Source organism: Brassica rapa, chromosome A04 (assembly GCF_000309985.2).
Source record: "Brassica rapa cultivar Chiifu-401-42 chromosome A04, CAAS_Brap_v3.01, whole genome shotgun sequence".
Lineage (NCBI taxonomy): Eukaryota > Viridiplantae > Streptophyta > Magnoliopsida > Brassicales > Brassicaceae > Brassica > Brassica rapa.
Window position 1 is genome coordinate 13,280,921 of NC_024798.2, and position 16,739 is coordinate 13,297,659.

The 16,739-nt window shown below is 30.6% G+C and overlaps 2 protein-coding genes across 3 annotated transcripts; both read right to left on the reverse strand.

Moving 5' to 3' along the window:
* Positions 1-1,681: 1,681 nt before the first annotated feature.
* On the reverse strand, positions 1,682-3,426 carry LOC103864488. The gene is made up of 5 exons (XM_009142237.3): positions 3,095-3,426; positions 2,830-3,002; positions 2,462-2,735; positions 2,163-2,326; positions 1,682-2,051 (listed from the first exon to the last, which is right to left on the reverse strand). Exons 1-5 carry the CDS (start codon positions 3,400-3,402, stop codon positions 1,897-1,899), a joined length of 1,074 nt encoding a protein of 357 aa, XP_009140485.1. The 5' UTR covers positions 3,403-3,426; the 3' UTR covers positions 1,682-1,896.
* Positions 3,427-6,622: 3,196 nt separating this feature from the next.
* LOC103864490 lies at positions 6,623-11,011 on the reverse strand. Of its 2 annotated transcripts, XM_033289574.1 has the most exons (13): positions 9,923-11,011; positions 9,779-9,847; positions 9,486-9,576; positions 9,332-9,397; positions 9,130-9,249; positions 8,377-9,060; positions 8,283-8,296; positions 7,926-8,240; positions 7,746-7,845; positions 7,607-7,666; positions 7,425-7,511; positions 7,212-7,337; positions 6,623-7,129 (listed from the first exon to the last, which is right to left on the reverse strand). In XM_033289574.1, the coding sequence occupies exons 2-13, from the start codon at positions 9,829-9,831 to the stop codon at positions 6,824-6,826; spliced, it is 2,022 nt and encodes a 673-aa protein (XP_033145465.1). In that variant the 5' UTR covers positions 9,832-9,847; positions 9,923-11,011; the 3' UTR covers positions 6,623-6,823. The 2 variants fall into 2 exon arrangements, with proteins under 2 accessions (XP_033145465.1, XP_009140487.1); XM_009142239.3 differs by having other exon boundaries at positions 7,926-8,296; positions 9,923-10,887.
* Positions 11,012-16,739: the final 5,728 nt, after the last annotated feature.

The window sequence follows — 16,739 nt, forward strand, 5'->3', positions numbered from 1 at the left end:
GTTCACCCCTGTAACGCGGACTCCACGCCACGTGGCGGTCTGCGATTGGTTCGCTTATTTTTTATTTTTTATTTTTTTTAAAAAAAAAAATCAAACGAAGAAAATAATAAAAAATTAAAATTATGATCCCCTTCAAAGTTCATTGATGCCGATGCTCTAAGTCGCTCCGTAACCGAAACACGGACAATATAAAGAAATAAACATCAAACAATATATTGCACCTCATCGGCCTACAAACAGCTATATACCTAGCACAATGGTCAATTAGAACCCGTCGGAGCTACACGTTTCAGGTTTTAGTGGTTCTTAATTAAAATATACACTAATCAATATGTTTGGTCTCGATCGGACACAAACAACGCAGATGATGCAGAAATACGACCTTGGTTAGGCGAGCAATACCTGACCACACCATAGAGAAGCGTAAGGGATGGTATGGTAGAATTAATTAAACGCTTTTTTTCACTCAAACATCTAACGTTACGACTGATGAAGAAGGTCAACTGTGTCGTTACATTAACTTAGCATGCATCTAAGGCTAGGAGAATCGGATTCTTTCTCAACCAAACACGGGACTCTTCAACCTGTTATCAAAGGAGAAACACCGAGGTTCAGGTGTTGTTGACAAGTCTAGATGTTTAATTCTACCATACCATCTCTTTGCTACAGAGAGCTCTGGACTTTTACAGCGAGGCAAGTCCTGTGGAAAATAACAGTTAGAGAAACTAAGAATCAGCTGTGCTAGAGTTTTGAAATTCATGAACTTAAAAAAGAAAGTTGTTGTTGGTTTAACTCACGAGCTTGATGCATTAACAGAATAAACAATGCTTTTATCCTCTTCACGCCTTTTCTTTTCAGGAATAGTGCAGCCGTAAATAAAGTAATAAAAAACAGTTGTCCCAGAAAAGATAAAACATAAAACAGAATCCAGACCACTATATTCAATAAATACACAAAGCTTCCATCTTTTAGTCCTAAACCTATATTCTTCAACAAAGCCCCAAACATTGACAGCGAAATTACTATGAATCTGGCAAATTTTAGATACCCAAGTTGTAGAATTTGATAACCCAAAGATTGAAAGAAAAGAAGAAAAGTCTTAAAATTTGACAAACTCTGCATTTTATTTCTAAATAACCAAATAAACAAAATCGTTAAGCATGGAGGTTTTAAAATCAGGATTAGAACCAGAGGTCGTTAGCCCATGATGTTATGAATTTAAACTTTGTTTCCAAAGCTTACTTCCTCTAGTGAAGCTGTTGATTATGTGAGATTAGCTATTGGTTGCATACTCTCTGTTATTGGTATGTTATGGGTGCAGGTTACTTGAGATGTCACATTCAGACAAAAGGAGGAAATTTTAAGTTCAATAAAGACGTAAAACTGAAGTGTGTGTTGACGTGCAGAACCGGCAAGTGGCAGCAAGATGAGTTTGGACAAATATTAAGTTTCTTTCGTTTATAAAAAAAAAATAGCATTCTTCTATATTTTACTTTATATTTGGATTTTGGAGATTGCTGTTATAGAGCAATAGGTTGGAGATTGTCTTATATGATCAACACTTAGATTTTCTGTGTATCTTATTATTTTTTCTCTCGAGTCAATGGAAACTCATATGCACCCGTGAATTAAATGACATGTTCTATGTTTGATATACAAAATTCTAAAACAAAACATTAAAAACACAATATAAAAGAGTTTTATTACTGACATGAAAAGCTTAAGTAAAACATTACAAAATTCATTAAATAAAACATTACATATTTTTATGAATATTTTTTTCTTGGTTTGACATGGATTCTTATTATAATTGTGTGGTTGATAACACCCGAAAAGAAAAACACAAAATGGTTGGTAATAACGCAAAGATATAGAGCTGAATGTTCCTTTAGTTAACTAAGGGAAGTACTTGGTAGTAGAAATAGCCTCCAATTGGACTTCAACGATCAACGCGTCATTTACAAGGAAACCCTTTGACGAATCTCTGAGATCATCGAAAGAGATAAGGTCCACGATACCCCAAGAATAGGTTCTTCCATACCAATTCCTGACTGTCAAAAAAAAATCCGGAAGATTACAAGAAAGCAATCAATAGTCATATTGTAAAATGTGTTCATAGCGAAGGATGTATATATATATGAATATGTATATATTCCGCTTACGTTCCGATTCGCGGTTACTGAGTTTACTTTGGTTAATAACTCGAAACTTGACTCGAACATAAATGTATTCATATCCTCTTCGTTGATTTGTAGAAAGTTGAAGAAACATTGAAACGTATTTTCCTCTTCCCGAGCCAGAACCAGCTGGAACCACTAATATATTCCTGATCATCATATGGGATACATTTTGTTACTACCACAACGGTAAAGTATATAAAACAATAACTTAATTTTTATTCTTAATAATATGCACGAAATCAGTTATGAATAGTGGTGACACAAAAATGATGTGGACTCACCATTTTTTTCCTCCAAGAGAGATCACAGGTGAGTACAAATCTTTGGACAACGTGGAGAATTTCTGAATCGTCCAGGTGTATTTATCAGAACTACTACTGATAGAGAAAGTTTCTGATTCTTCAAAGGGAGTAGGAACGATCACATCAACACCAAACTCACAGTGTTCTCCATTGTAAAGGTAACCATTTTTCGGGTCTTTAAAGGTATCAACGGGGAGGACCTTAGAGAATCCCCACATCGTGTTGAAAGCATCGAATCGCCATACATCCGTATCTACAATGAACACAATAAAATATATATATAGGTATGTTACTGTTTGATGTTTCAAAGTTGATAATCGTTTTTGAACAAAAATTAGCACAAAAACCTTGGATGGTAAAGTACTTCCTCTCGTTCCTGTTGAAGATGTAAAACCTGAGATCCGCGTAAACCTCTTGATGTGCAGAATCTACGAAACCTGACTTGTCTATTTCTACGTAAAGCGAAACGTAACCAGCACCACCATCCTTTGTGTTCCCATTAAGGTACACATGGAGAATCCTGTGGTGATCCATTCAATGAAAATTTTAGTATTATTATATATATATAATTTGATTAGAGGCTAATAAAATATCAAAATTACTCTCACTTACCAATTGTATCCACCAACCGTGAAAGGGCGAGTTTCAAATTTGTCTACGACGTTTGTCTCAATCTTGTAAGAGTAAGTCGATGGACGACGATTTCTCATACCCGTAACCGTCTTTGAATTGGAGACATTATAATGACGCGATGAGATCTCTTGATGTTTTTGTACGTAAGGCACATCTTCTTTTAGATTCGTATTGACGTCATCGGTGATTTGTCGTATCAAGGATTGTGAAGACACGTAAGTGATGAAAAGACAAAGAAAGAGATATGCTACAGAGATAGAGATGGTGTTTCTGTAGTGATACTTCATCTTTTCTCTGTGGATGGAGTGTACACTGCAGTGACTAGTGAGAGATATTTAAAGACTTGGTTTAGAGTTGAGATATGCATAAGGATTGCTCACATATGGATGAGATTTGTTGCCTCTGTATTTGCAACGGAAAATTAAATTTTGAAATATCGTTTTGGACATTAGTTTTTTTTTCGGTAAAATATCAAGTTAGTTACAAACGTGCTTTTATTTAGCACCACTGACAACTCGAATCCATTCTGAACTTGGTGACTCATCTTAACTCTCAAGTTGTTGTTGTTGCACGGCACTGGCTGTCTGAAAGTTACGAACTTTAATTCAATTTGTCTTTCTCGTATTCTTTCTTTTTTTGGCAAAACCACGTTAAGAAAACAAAATAATAATGTAGTTTTTTTTTCCTTTTTTTGGTTAAAAGCTAAATATTATCTTAAGAAGGGTTTTGCTAAAATGACCTAAAATTTGAGTGCAAATACAAATACAATCATGTTTTTTTGTCAACAATATTTTGCCAAAAAGTTCCAGCATATTAGGGGTGGGCAAAAATACCAAATCAAACCAAACCAAACCAAACCGAAAAACCGAAATGTTTTTAATTTGATTAACTAAATATACGAATAATATTAAGATTTAATATATTTAACCATAATTTTATACAATTTTACTTTTAAATGGATAGAATAAACATAACTAAAAATAAAATAAAAGAATATGAACCTCATATATTAACCTCAAAACAGAAAAGTTATTTTATGATATTTATATTAAGTTTGAAGATAATAATATAAAATTATTAAATTACATTTACTATATATTTATTGTGATGTTTGTTTTACGTTTAAATATGAAGTAAATAATGATATAGTATCAAATGATGATTTTTTTTTATAAATCATATTTTTGTAATTGAACTAGAACAAAACTAAAAAATCAACTTGGTTGAACTGAAAAATACAAACAAAACCAAATTAAACTGAACCAAACACAAACCAAACAAACTAACACTGAACCAAACACAAACCGTACTGAAGTAAAATCGAACTAAACCGAACATAAACCAAACTATACTAATTTGGGTTGACTTTGGTTCAAGTTATTTTAGACCCAAATAATCAAAACCAAATTAACCAACCATAATTAAACCGAAATGCCCACCCCTACAACATATTACTTAATTATTCCAAATATTTACAAAAATGTCACTATTGGTTAATTTCTTTTCTTTTTTAAAAATATTAAAAACCATAAATATCCTAAATATTTTTATATATTTATAAGAATACTATAATTATAAATTTCTTTAAACACCATAAACAACTAACTTGGAGCTTTAAAAGCTCAAACATTGAATTTGTGTTTCTTCTTTCCCATTCTACATTAACTAAACTTCATTTCTCTGTCATTTTCTCTTTTTCATCTAAAATATTCTTATAACCTTTCATTTTTAAGAGCATTACTTCATATTTAGGTGATCTTTCATTTAGAAATGCTAGAACATCTTTATTTTGATGATATTCAAAGTTTAGAAAATAAAAAAAGTCTGGAAAATAACTCACTCCAGAAAAATAATTAATTGTTTGGTTTTCGTCACTGTTCAGATATGTATCACGACAACATATTTGACTTACTTGAATGACTATAACTACGCGGAGACTTACTCAGCAGTCAGTCAATCAACACACATGTTAGTTTTTGCAAATGATTATATTTAAACTTTTACAATTATACTTCGCAAGAATTTACGAGAAGTCTATACGTTTATCTTTGACAAAAAAACACAAATATGGTAAATTTATAAATTGACTACATATAAGAAGTTAGTTTTTTCATTTGACAGTATTTTTGATTTTAAAAAAAAAATAGACTTCATCTGCATATACATCAACTTACCTATAAGTTTACGAGAGATTAATTTTGAATTTGACCTAAACTTTAATTTTCTTTTGTTAACATCCCCATAAATCTATTCTACAAAGATATATTAGTTTTATGTTTGACTTAAAAATTAAAAAATTGACCAAAAATTAAATCAAGTGTATGCTTCTACTTATGTCAACGTCTACTAAACAAAAATAGACTTTTTGATCAAACACAAAATTAAAATACTCAATGATCTTTTGTTCTTTAGTATAAACTAGTTAATTATATAAATGTGTAGAGTACAGATATTAAATTATCACACTATAATTGAAGGAGTAGCATAGATACTTTTATACATGGAGCACTTTTAGAGTGTTTTATTTTGGAGAGAAAAGTGTATTATTACATAACATAAACCCAAACAACATGAAAAGAAAGAAAAGAAAAAGCAAGAGAATTTTACCAAAAAATTAAAGATAAAAAGAAAAAGTGTTTACGTTCACAAAGCTATCCACCAAAGCTTTTATTGAAAGTTTGCATATTATATCCCAGAACTAAAAAAATCGTTTGAGTTTGTTTATGATTCATATATAGTATTATAAATAAAAATGGTGAATAATTTCAAATGTGCATTAGATTCATGGTGAGTGAATAAATAATATTTTAACTTTTATAGTGTTCATTATGTCATTAGTTCACTTTCAGTTCAGATTTTTTGGCTTTTCAATATTTTTATTTAAATGATATTGATTGTTATTTAACACTTATTCGTTGGGTGGTTGAACTATGAAAGTTATTATATAAACAAAATAATATTGAACTTGTTCTTTTATTATTTGATGTTTTTGAGATTTGTTTTCATTTTAAATGTTTAATAATTTTAGTATAATATTTATTAACTTTTATGTTTTATGATCATTTGTATTATATAGTTTGTAATGCGTTTATGAAAGAATAATAATGTTTTTATTTTAAGTTTTAGCTCAATGATGTTTTATTTTAAAAAATAAATAAAAAATATTTTCTTAATCTAATCAATGTGCTTATTATAAAAAGTTAAATAATAAAAAATGAAGGAAGCAATCATATTTGTTAATAAATATCCAAAATCTAGACTTGTCCTTATTGGAAGATCAAATTTCAGTCTGTAATATTAGCCTACACCATTTTCACTTTGTGAAAGGTTCAATTAATCCGTTTATTTCATGGATAAAATTTTATCTACTTTAATCTTAAAAAGATTGTATATAAATATCAAATATGAAGGATATAAATAGGAGAAGTATTTTTTAAACCTTAGCTATAATGATTTTCACGTGCTAAATATGTAGAAGAGAATGAGATAATCGTATACGAAAGGAAGTCACTCAATCCTCAAGGTCATAAAAAAGGTAAGGGAATTGATTTAGTATGTACACAGTACCAAAGACGACAAAGCCAAAACATCATCCCGGAAAACGGCATGCAGTTTTCCCTCTCTCTATTTCTACAGTACACATTACATATAATCGGATAATCCTCATCCTATACACTTCACCAATAACAACATTACAGATAAATAGATTCATCTAACAAGTTCTCTGGCTATCAAATATCTAAACACGAAGCTATGTGGCATCCATTCAACAATGCTCTTCCTTGATCTCCCAGAGTTAAGTTTCTTTACTCTTTTCTTCATTGTCTCTGGAAGACATTCTTGAATCATCTCCATCAGTGCCGCTTGACTCAAACCCGAGTCTTTGCTAAAAGACTCGATGATCTTTGGTAAGACTAGCTTCTGGTCTTTCTTTACTCCGAACGTTGCACGAACGTACTCCTCTTTCGCGGTTTCTAGCTCTTGGTAGATTCCCTTGGGGGTATAAACACGAATCTACAAGCCAAAGAAAAACACACATTCAAGACACTCTAACACTTCAAACAAGACAGCAAATGTGTAAGCCTTCTCTACTTACCGCTGGATCAGAATGGCTGCCTGAACAAATAGCAAAGTATAAGAGAGGCTCGGAGTGGTCGAGGGAATATTCTTGATGCTCATCTCCGGTTCTGAACTTTCTTGGAATGAGTAATAACTTCAGCCACTACAAACAGGAAGCAAGAAAACTTAAGAACAGTGTCACACTGACAATCTGTAGCTCTGAGATAACTCGATAAGTGATGAGCCTTACCTGGCCAGGACGAGGCATCCTGATGCGAAGAATATAACTTTGTATCGCTTCTATGCTTACCATGCGACCTCCTATGTTGTAAGCTGGCTGGAAAACATTAAGCAGAGCTCAAAATGTAAGTCTGCCTTTTCTAATTCATCTTCTTGAAGCAGACCAAGAAAAGTGCGGTGATAATAATTTACCTTGGAGAGCAGTAGAAACCGCTTCCCGTTGTTCTGTGGAATCCCATTAGCCAGAAATGTCTGCAATGGTGAAAACCAAATATAAGTACAACAAAAACATAGGTAAAGATCAAAGGACAACAGAGAGTAAACCACGTACGTGCATCACAAGTGCATTATGTATGTTAATCCAAAATGCTAGTTTCTCTTGATGAGTTAGCTTTCTCGGATCAACACTCTCCAATTGCTTAATCATCAACCTGCATAAGTATGAAACCAATGAGTACATTCTAAATGAAAAAAAAACAAGAGGAAACACTCTGATAGCTGCTAGGCTCACCTGAAGTTTCGATTCATCAAGTCAAGGTCACGTCCTCTCCTTTGGTTTCTATGAATGTGTGACACTTCGATCATTGAGCTATAAGGTCCGCTGAACTCGAACTGATCATCGAAAGCAGAGTTTTTCCTGAAGCTTGGACTCCACATATCATACTGTTCTTGAGGTGAAAACTCGCTTGTTGATGAAGGAGATGAGCCCGGGGATGAGAAACCGTGGTTTATCGATGGAGGGTCAGCGAGCTTGGAGTATATAGCTGATGCACACTTTATCATCTCCTCTGATAGCTTGTTTGGTGTCATGAATATGTGATCTGATATCTTTGTTCCCATGTGTTCTGCAAGGCTTGCAGTGTTTGATCCATTGTGTATGTACTGTTTGCATCAAAAAAGTGAGTATAAGTTGCACACTTTGTTAACTCTTAATGATGTAATCATAAGAGAGTGAGACTCACTTCTGGTGGAGATATTCGGTTGTTGAAGGTGGAACGTTGGTTAAGAGTAGACTGGCAACGGCGAACACATGAATCAATGTCCTCCTCCTCGTAAAGAGATTGATCTTTCAGCCTATTGTCGAAGGAGAAACACCGTGAATCGATTGTTGAGCTTTCTTGAGTGAGTTTCCTAGCAGCAGAACCAGGTTGCATCAGTTTATTCTCAAAGGAGAAGCACTCTGTTGAGCCTTCTTGAATGAGTTTACTAGCAGCAGAACCAGGTTGCATTGGTCTATTGTCAAAGGAGAAGCACTCTGTTGAGCCTTCTTGATTGAGTTTCTTAGTAGCAGAACCAGGTTCCTTCAGTCTACTGTCAAAGGAGAAACACCTAGGCTCCTCCATGGCTAAGTTATCTTGTCTGCAGCTAAGGCTGGGAGAATCTGGTTCCTTGTTGACCATACATGGGCTCTTTAGTCTGTTGTCAAAGGAGACACACCGAGGTTGTTCAGGTGTTGTTATTGTTGAGAAGTCCAGACGTTTGCCTCTAAGAGTGGACTTAGGAGAACTAGGAGTCTGCTGTTGTTTTGGAGATACAGAAGATGACTGTTGATCAAATGCTTTACGGTACAAAGAGAGAAGATACTGTTCCAAATGTGAAACTTCCAACTCTAGCACCGCTATTTCCTTTATCAGTTCTGTTGCAGGCTGCAAGATAATATAAAACCATCAGTGAGCTTCACAACATTTCATCGCCAAGAATCCGGTTAGTTTTACCTTTGGAGTAGAGTTGGCATTGGAGTTAATGTCTCTAGAAGGTGTTTTATAGCCTAATGCCTTCTCTAAAGCGCCACGGACATCAAACTGGTTCTGTAGTCTCTTCTCAAGCTCTTGAATCTGTAATGTAACCAAAGATGGTAAGGAAAACAAATCATACTTTTGAGTAGATGAGAGATAAAAAGAAGTTTAAATGCAAAACCTCTTGCTTGAGAGAGCTCTGGACTTTTACTTCCTTAACAGATTTATCACAGCAACGAGGTAAGTCCTGAGGGAAAGAAACAGTTAGAGAGTGTTATACAGCTTTGCAAAATCATAAATGGAAAAGGAAGTTGTTGTTATTGGTTTGAACTCACCAGCTTGAAGCGTTGAGAAGCATTCAGAGAAGAAACAATGCTATTAATATTATTATCCTCTTCAAGCTTTTTCTTTTCAGGAACAGTCCAGCTATAGAATAAAGTAATCAAGATTCCAAGAATCAATCAAAAACAGTTGAAACCCAGAAAAGATAAACAAAGATTCAGACCAAAGTTTCAACCTTTTTAGTCCTAAAACTAAATTCTTCAACAAAGACTCAAACTTTGCATCTGGGCAGATTTTAACTAGCCAGAAAATTAAAATTGAGAACTGAGCTAAAAAAAAAACAAACCTCTTGGAACGATTGTGTCTCTTACTCTGCATTTTCTTGTCTTCAAATCCCATCTCCAAAAGAATCAAACTGTAACCAAAAGATTGATTAATTGAAACATCGAGGTTCTTAAAAATCAAGAAAATGTAAGAAAACAAAACTCACTTTGTAATCTGATCTCAAAGCAATAACTAGAAGAAGAAGAAGTGAAAATGGGCTTTTGGGACTTAGAGACAGAGAAAGAAACAAAGAGATTTTGATTTGTATTTCCCTTTCAGATGTAATGAATCATAAGAAACTAAACTCCAAGAAACAGAACCAATCACTTGTCTTCTTCTTCCACCATTGAGAAACAAATCTGAGTTTCTGATAGGAAGAAACAACATATATACGGATACAGCCAAAAGATATGAAGCAAAGATTTGGTTTTTTTATTTTTCTAATTAAGCTGTTCTCTCACGCGCGCATACACAGAGAAAGACTGTAAAGGAGAAGAGCTCTTGGGTTAAAACTTTTTTGACCTATAGAGAGAGAGAATCTTATTACATCACCAGTCACCGTTTCTTATAGCCTTTACCAAAATCTTTAAGCTTTTTGTATTTTGGAGACTTTCTCTTTTGCATTAAAAGCACACATGTTACGTGGGATATCGATACACGTAAAACTATATACTAAAAGAAATTCATAAAATGCAAAATAATACTCTCTCACTCTTCCTAAAAAAAACGATTTTTTAGAGTTGTTTTTTTGTTCCAAAATAATAGATTTTCTAGAATTTTAAAGTATTTATAGTAGTTAATGTTGATAATTGTATATTTTTAAGAAAAACTAATTGAAAATATTTGAATTGATTAAATATTATTGGTTGATGGTTATTAAAAAATGTATATTAAAATAAACAATAAATTTAACTGTAAATATTTATTATATTTTTAATATGCGTGAATATTCTATAAAATCTTTTTCTCAGAAACAGAGGAAGTACTAGTAGTTGTGCTAAATTATAAAATGTTCTAGTTGAGTTTAAAAAATTAATTTGGGATATATTTCTTTGCGTTTTATACCTGATGATGTAAATAACAAAACAAAAGTATAGGAAATGTTTAGAAAACAAACTTTTACTTATTTATAAGATAAAACATCTTTTATTTTAACAAATAAAAATAATGTCGAAAAAATATAACGGGAAAGGGAAATATGATTAATTTTTTTACACCAAATTTGTGATCTAGATGAACTACGATGATTTCCAATATATTTTTTTCCACTAAAGCAAAGAAACTATCTAATGGAAATTAAATTTAATATAATTGAGTTTACTTAATATATTCATTTAAAAAGTACGTCAACTAGTCCCCGTGTTCCTCGTTTCAATCAGTATTTGGGTCTTTTTTTTTGTTTTTCGAATACAGAAAAAATCTTCGATAGTAAATTCATTGGTTAATTCAGAAGATCCGTCCAATTGGCTAGTTTTAAAAATATAAAATAAAAATAGAAATTGATATTTAAATTATATATATATATATATAATAAAATAGTAATTTTTACTTTTTTAAAAAAAAAGATATGAATTGGAATACGTTGATTCTAAATACTATTATTATAGAGATAAATTAGTAATAGGTCTAAAATGCTCTAACTACATAATATAGAACAGTTTACAACAGTCATTCTTGACAGAGGTTTTCAAAATTCAACAGTCATATTTTTACATAGTTTTATTGAATTCTTTTTTGATAACATGCATGTTTTTAGTCTTTCTGCTAACAAGCATATATATGCCAAAATTTTATATTTAAGTTAAAAGTTTGGTTCATCTAGTGATTTTGACATTCCATACCATTTATAGTAATTTGTGTATTATTAACAAAAAACAAAGAAAAAAATTGATATTGTTTTATAATAGTTTGAAAGTTATTAAATATACTGAGACAATAAATTTAAAAGATCTATAAATACCATTTATATGTATATATAGTTTTCTCGTAAGTCATCATATAATTATAGTTTAAAAAAATTATTCATATTATTTTGACCATCTTCAATGGCTTATTTTATTTTTTACTCTAAAATACATTAACTCTATAATAGAGTTTGAGTTTGCTCCAACTCTATTTTAGAATAGAAAATAGAGTGATGAACATAAAAAAAAAACATGTTACTCTATATTTGAAGTAAATCTATTTCTCACTCTATTATAGAGTAAAAAATAGAATACTATTTGAGTATTTTTACTTTAACTTCTATTTTATAGTGAAAAATAGAACGGACAGAGATGCCTTTACAAAAGTACAGAAATCCAATCTCCAAGGGTGGTGAAACAAGGAGTCTTTGATAGTTGGTATACACAAAAGTAATAAGTGGAAAATGACATGAACAAGACAAGCCAGAGGGCAAAACAATCTCTGGTTACTATTTTTATGATGAACCAAGAAAAAAACGAAAACAAAAGGAGACAAAACTATACATCTATAAAAGCCTTTTCTTATATATATCTTTTTTTTCTTTTTGGGCAACATATATATATATGTATATATATATATATATATATATATATATCCATATTTATTATTTGGGTAACATATATATATATATATACCCATATTTATTGTTTGTTAATTTGAACGACTTTCAATTAAAATTTGTAAAATATATATTGCTGGTGACCTATCATTGAAAGAACTACTAAAAAGTGAAAACTATTGTATTGCTCATTGGAATCTAGGTGGGAGTCGTTGAACCATCGCTTTGCTCATTGTCCCGTTCTGTTTCTTCTACACTTATAGGATTATTAGGATGCTACGTTTTGTTTTGTTTTTCTTTTCTTGTGACACGTTCTTTAACTTTTCTACTCATTCCTAGTGTTTAATTACTTCTAACGTATTCTATAAAAAAACATACCTACTCTACTTAATTTTAAGGGTGAATTAGCCAAATGACCAAATTTGAAAAGGAAATTAAGTGCATAGCATTAATTTTGACATAATAAAGTCCATAACAATTATGTCAACTTCTATCCAGTAATACCCTTTTTTTTGTTCAAGTTGCCAGTAATAGAGAAAGAAATTGATGACATCAACATTTTGACACCCCACAATTAATTATCACACGTAATTCAATCAACACCACACTTTTGTTTAACACATAAATATACATCTAATTTTTCTATGCCATATTACTAAAAATAATAGGATTCAAAATGCACTCACACCTAGTAAATACTAAACTTTAATCCAAACCTCAACTCTAAAATAATAAACCCTAAACTTTAAACATCACCCTTCCATCTAAATACTAAACCCTAAACCCTAATTACTGAACCCTAAACCCAAATATAAACCTTAAACCCAATTATCAAAATCTGAAAATAGTATATAATATTATGTAATATTAAACTAAATCCAAACAAAACTCCTCAATGTTAAAGTCAAACCTAACTTTTGAATACTAAACCCAAAAATGCTATCACTAAACCCAAACCTAAACTCCCACCTTCCAAATACTAAACCATAAATCCTAATCACTAAACCCTAAACCCAAGTATAAACTATAAACCCAAATAGAATGGAACAAAATACATAGTATAGTATAAATTGGTAAGTAAAAAAAACACTCTTTTTTAATCGTCAAATGGAACATACATAATACGGTCACTAAACCCAAACATCAACCCCCACCTTCCAAATACTAAACCCTAAATCTTAATCATTAAACCTAAACCCAAGTATAAACTCTAAACCCAAATAGTATAGAACAAAATAAATAGTATAGTACATATAGTTGTAAACAAGAAATTGATAAATAATGAATTTATCAAACAATCGATGGTACAATAATACAACAACCGTAGCATACTATTTAGTTTGGTACTTGCGAATTGTACAAAAATATAAGAATCGTACTATACTATAATTTTCTTTCACTACATATAGTATAGTCGACGAGTTCATCTTCTTCACATCTTCCTCTTTTTACAGACATGGTGATACACACATTCACTAGTCCAGAGTAATTATTCTTCATCATACCATATCAATACAACATACTATAACAATTTAAATAACAATGAAAAAAATCAAGATGAACAACATTGAAAAAAACTAAAAAAGAAAAGAAATTGTGATGTCACCTCGTTGTTGTCTACGGTGCCATCTTCTCCTCCAAACTCAATTCCACAAGCCCAAAATCCATATTATTTCTTAGTCTAGTGGTTTGTGTTCGTATGTATTAAAAAAACAGAGATTGGAGGAGAAGAGGAAGAAGAATAGAAAGAGAGGTGGAACAATGATAACCACAATTTATTAAATTATTTATTTAATATTTCTTTTGATAAATAACTCTCAGCAGGTCACACAGGTTAAATTGAAGGGTAATATAACATTATTACATAAGATACATGTACCGTAGATGAAAGTTAGGGGTTTTAGTTATGTAATGAATTATAATTTGTTTGAAGGTTATACAGCCTAATTTCCCTAACTTTAATCATATACAAAAAAAAAAATTCTGTAGAAAAAAAATATCTATCATGCATATATACAACGAAATAAAGGGATTGTACATTCAGTTCAATAATTTAAACTTTTAAGTATGCGATATAGATTATGCAGAATGCACTTAGTCACCCACTTAATGGAAATCGTCAAGTCAGTATGAGCTTGGTACCACTACCAACTAAATATATCTGAGTCCACATAAAAACACAAATAAGGCACTAAATGATGAAAATTAATAAAGAACTAGATTTTGACCCGCGCTTAAAAGCGCGGGTTATTTTTCAGTTGATAAAAGTATATGATATGAATTAGTATTTTAGTTTTGTTATATATTATTATGTTACAAAATTTTATTATGTCAAAAAAAATTATTATTATGTAATTATATTTTTAATCGTTTGATTACTTTTTTCAAAAAAAATTATATGGATTGATCAGATTCAGTGCGTCTATTATTTTAAAATAAATTATTTTCAATTAGATGAGAATAATACTTTTATATTAAGTTTGGACCCGTCGTCGAACCAGTAAACACGATGACTTGTGCATAAGCTGGTTTAGATTTAATGAAAACTCGTTAATTTAAAGGATGCAAACTTCGAAAAAACATGCAATCAAGTGTGACCCGGCATTTGGTTTACATGGTAGGAAAAAAATAATCTTCAATAATATTTTAAGAGATGAATGAAACTTCTAATATATTAATGTAATAAAAAATAATTTAACGTAAATATATATAATTTTGTTTTAACAAATGATTTGCTAAAGTGTTTTTTATTAAATTTGATTTTGTAAATATTTAAAATTATATAATCTAAGATGACATGATATAATATGCTGTATGATATATGCTTTCATTTTAATAATTGATATCTAAATATTATATATCCATCTTTGAGCATAATATATGATGTATATAACGTTATTGAATAACAACAATAACACTGGATGATAATAAAAAAAATAATTAGAGAAGTGTATCATACAAAATGAGAAATAATAATAGGATTTATTTAAATTATTTCAATTATTTATAGTTATTGTAGTTAATGGTAGGATAAAAAATAAAGAGTTTTATATAGATGTTATAAATTCTTTTATAAATATTTTTAAAAATATTTTCTTTTAATAATATAAATTTTCAATCGCATCTATAATATATTCTTATCAAAAATCATCATAACAATATATTTAGAATATATATATTTAGAATATATTGTTAAACTAAATTAGAGAAATATAAGGTAATTGATTATTGCATAGTTAGAGAAATATAAGGTAATTGACTATTGCATAGTTAGAGAAATATAAGGTGAGATCAAAAAAATAGTTAAGCCTAATGAAAGGGTCCAACAACTTTTCATAGGTAGATTTTTTAAAACTCCTTCCCTTTTAATAGTATAGATTTAGCTTGCTTTGTAAATTTATAAAATAAAGATAAGATTAGTTTCGTTTGGTGTTTTTGGCCAACTAATTAAAGATTAGATCGATTATCAAACCATTAACCAGCCATTCAATGAAAACTACTTGAACTTATGGTCTGTCTGTTAGCATTTTGTCAAACTATCCGAACAGCATTTGTCTAATTTGACGTTTTTAATGTTTATTGGTCTTAGTTTAATTATTTTACGTATACCCACAGTGACAAGACACTAGTCCAAGCCCATACACTTGGTTGACAATCTTTGCTCACTGTTTGGTAACCACTATATGTTTTTGTCGTCAACTATGCTTTAGTTTCCGAGACTCGTCCACGAACTAAACAATTGATTCAATTGAGTGTTAGTTTTGCTAACTATGTTTGTGAGCTAAAACCCAATCTAGGGTTGGATAATCATATAAACTTGAAATAACGTTGGTGTTTTAACTACGTACGATACAAAACTGTTTTATCTTATTGTTTTTGCTAAACAACAATAAAAACTATTCTCACATAATATATCCACAAAAGGATATATATATATATATATATAACATTTACTCTATATATATAGACAAGTTTCCCTCCAAAAATTTGTTTTCTCCGAGACAGAAAGGGAAAGATACATAGGATGCTTGCTGTAAAGGGAAACATTCGCAATGTGGTTAAGCTGCTTTTCTTTTCTTCTTTTCACTTTACTATATTTTAGATATTATTTTAATATACGTCAAATAGTCGGAAACCCGAATTGTCTTCCAGCACTAAGAAGACTATCGTTTGTCAAAGAATCCCAGGAAAAAAAAAATTTTTAGATAACAAAAGTGTAATATCTATGATGGAGTAAGAGTACCTAAGGATTTATTATCAGTGTTGTGTTATTTGTTAATATAATTAACAGATAAGCTTTTTATCTTTATTACCTGCTCTTGAAAATGATACAGATACAATTCATAGTTCTCAAACACTTGGCGGAAAGTGAAACTAAACGGAATAGACTATTTATTTCATATAATAGTGCTATTATATATTTGTAAATGCTTAATTAGCTACCTTATAATAGAGTAGA

What these genes read in the sequence shown, in the direction of transcription:
- LOC103864490 (XM_009142239.3), bottom strand. Translation starts at nt 9,831, where the DNA reads ATGGGATTTGAAGACAAGAAAATGCAGAGTAAGAGACACAATCGTTCC. An exon ending in AGAGCTCTCTCAAGCAAGAG is followed by an intron (nt 9,250 to 9,331) that starts GTTTTGCATTTA and finishes GTTACATTACAG; the next exon opens with ATTCAAGAGCTTGAGAAGAG. An exon ending in ATGCCAACTCTACTCCAAAG is followed by an intron (nt 9,061 to 9,129) that starts GTAAAACTAACC and finishes ATTATCTTGCAG; the next exon opens with CCTGCAACAGAACTGATAAA.
- LOC103864488 (XM_009142237.3), bottom strand. Translation starts at nt 3,402, where the DNA reads ATGAAGTATCACTACAGAAACACCATCTCTATCTCTGTAGCATATCTC. An exon ending in GAAGTACTTTACCATCCAAG is followed by an intron (nt 2,736 to 2,829) that starts GTTTTTGTGCTA and finishes TGTTCATTGTAG; the next exon opens with ATACGGATGTATGGCGATTC. An exon ending in CAGTAACCGCGAATCGGAAC is followed by an intron (nt 2,052 to 2,162) that starts GTAAGCGGAATA and finishes TTTTTTTGACAG; the next exon opens with TCAGGAATTGGTATGGAAGA.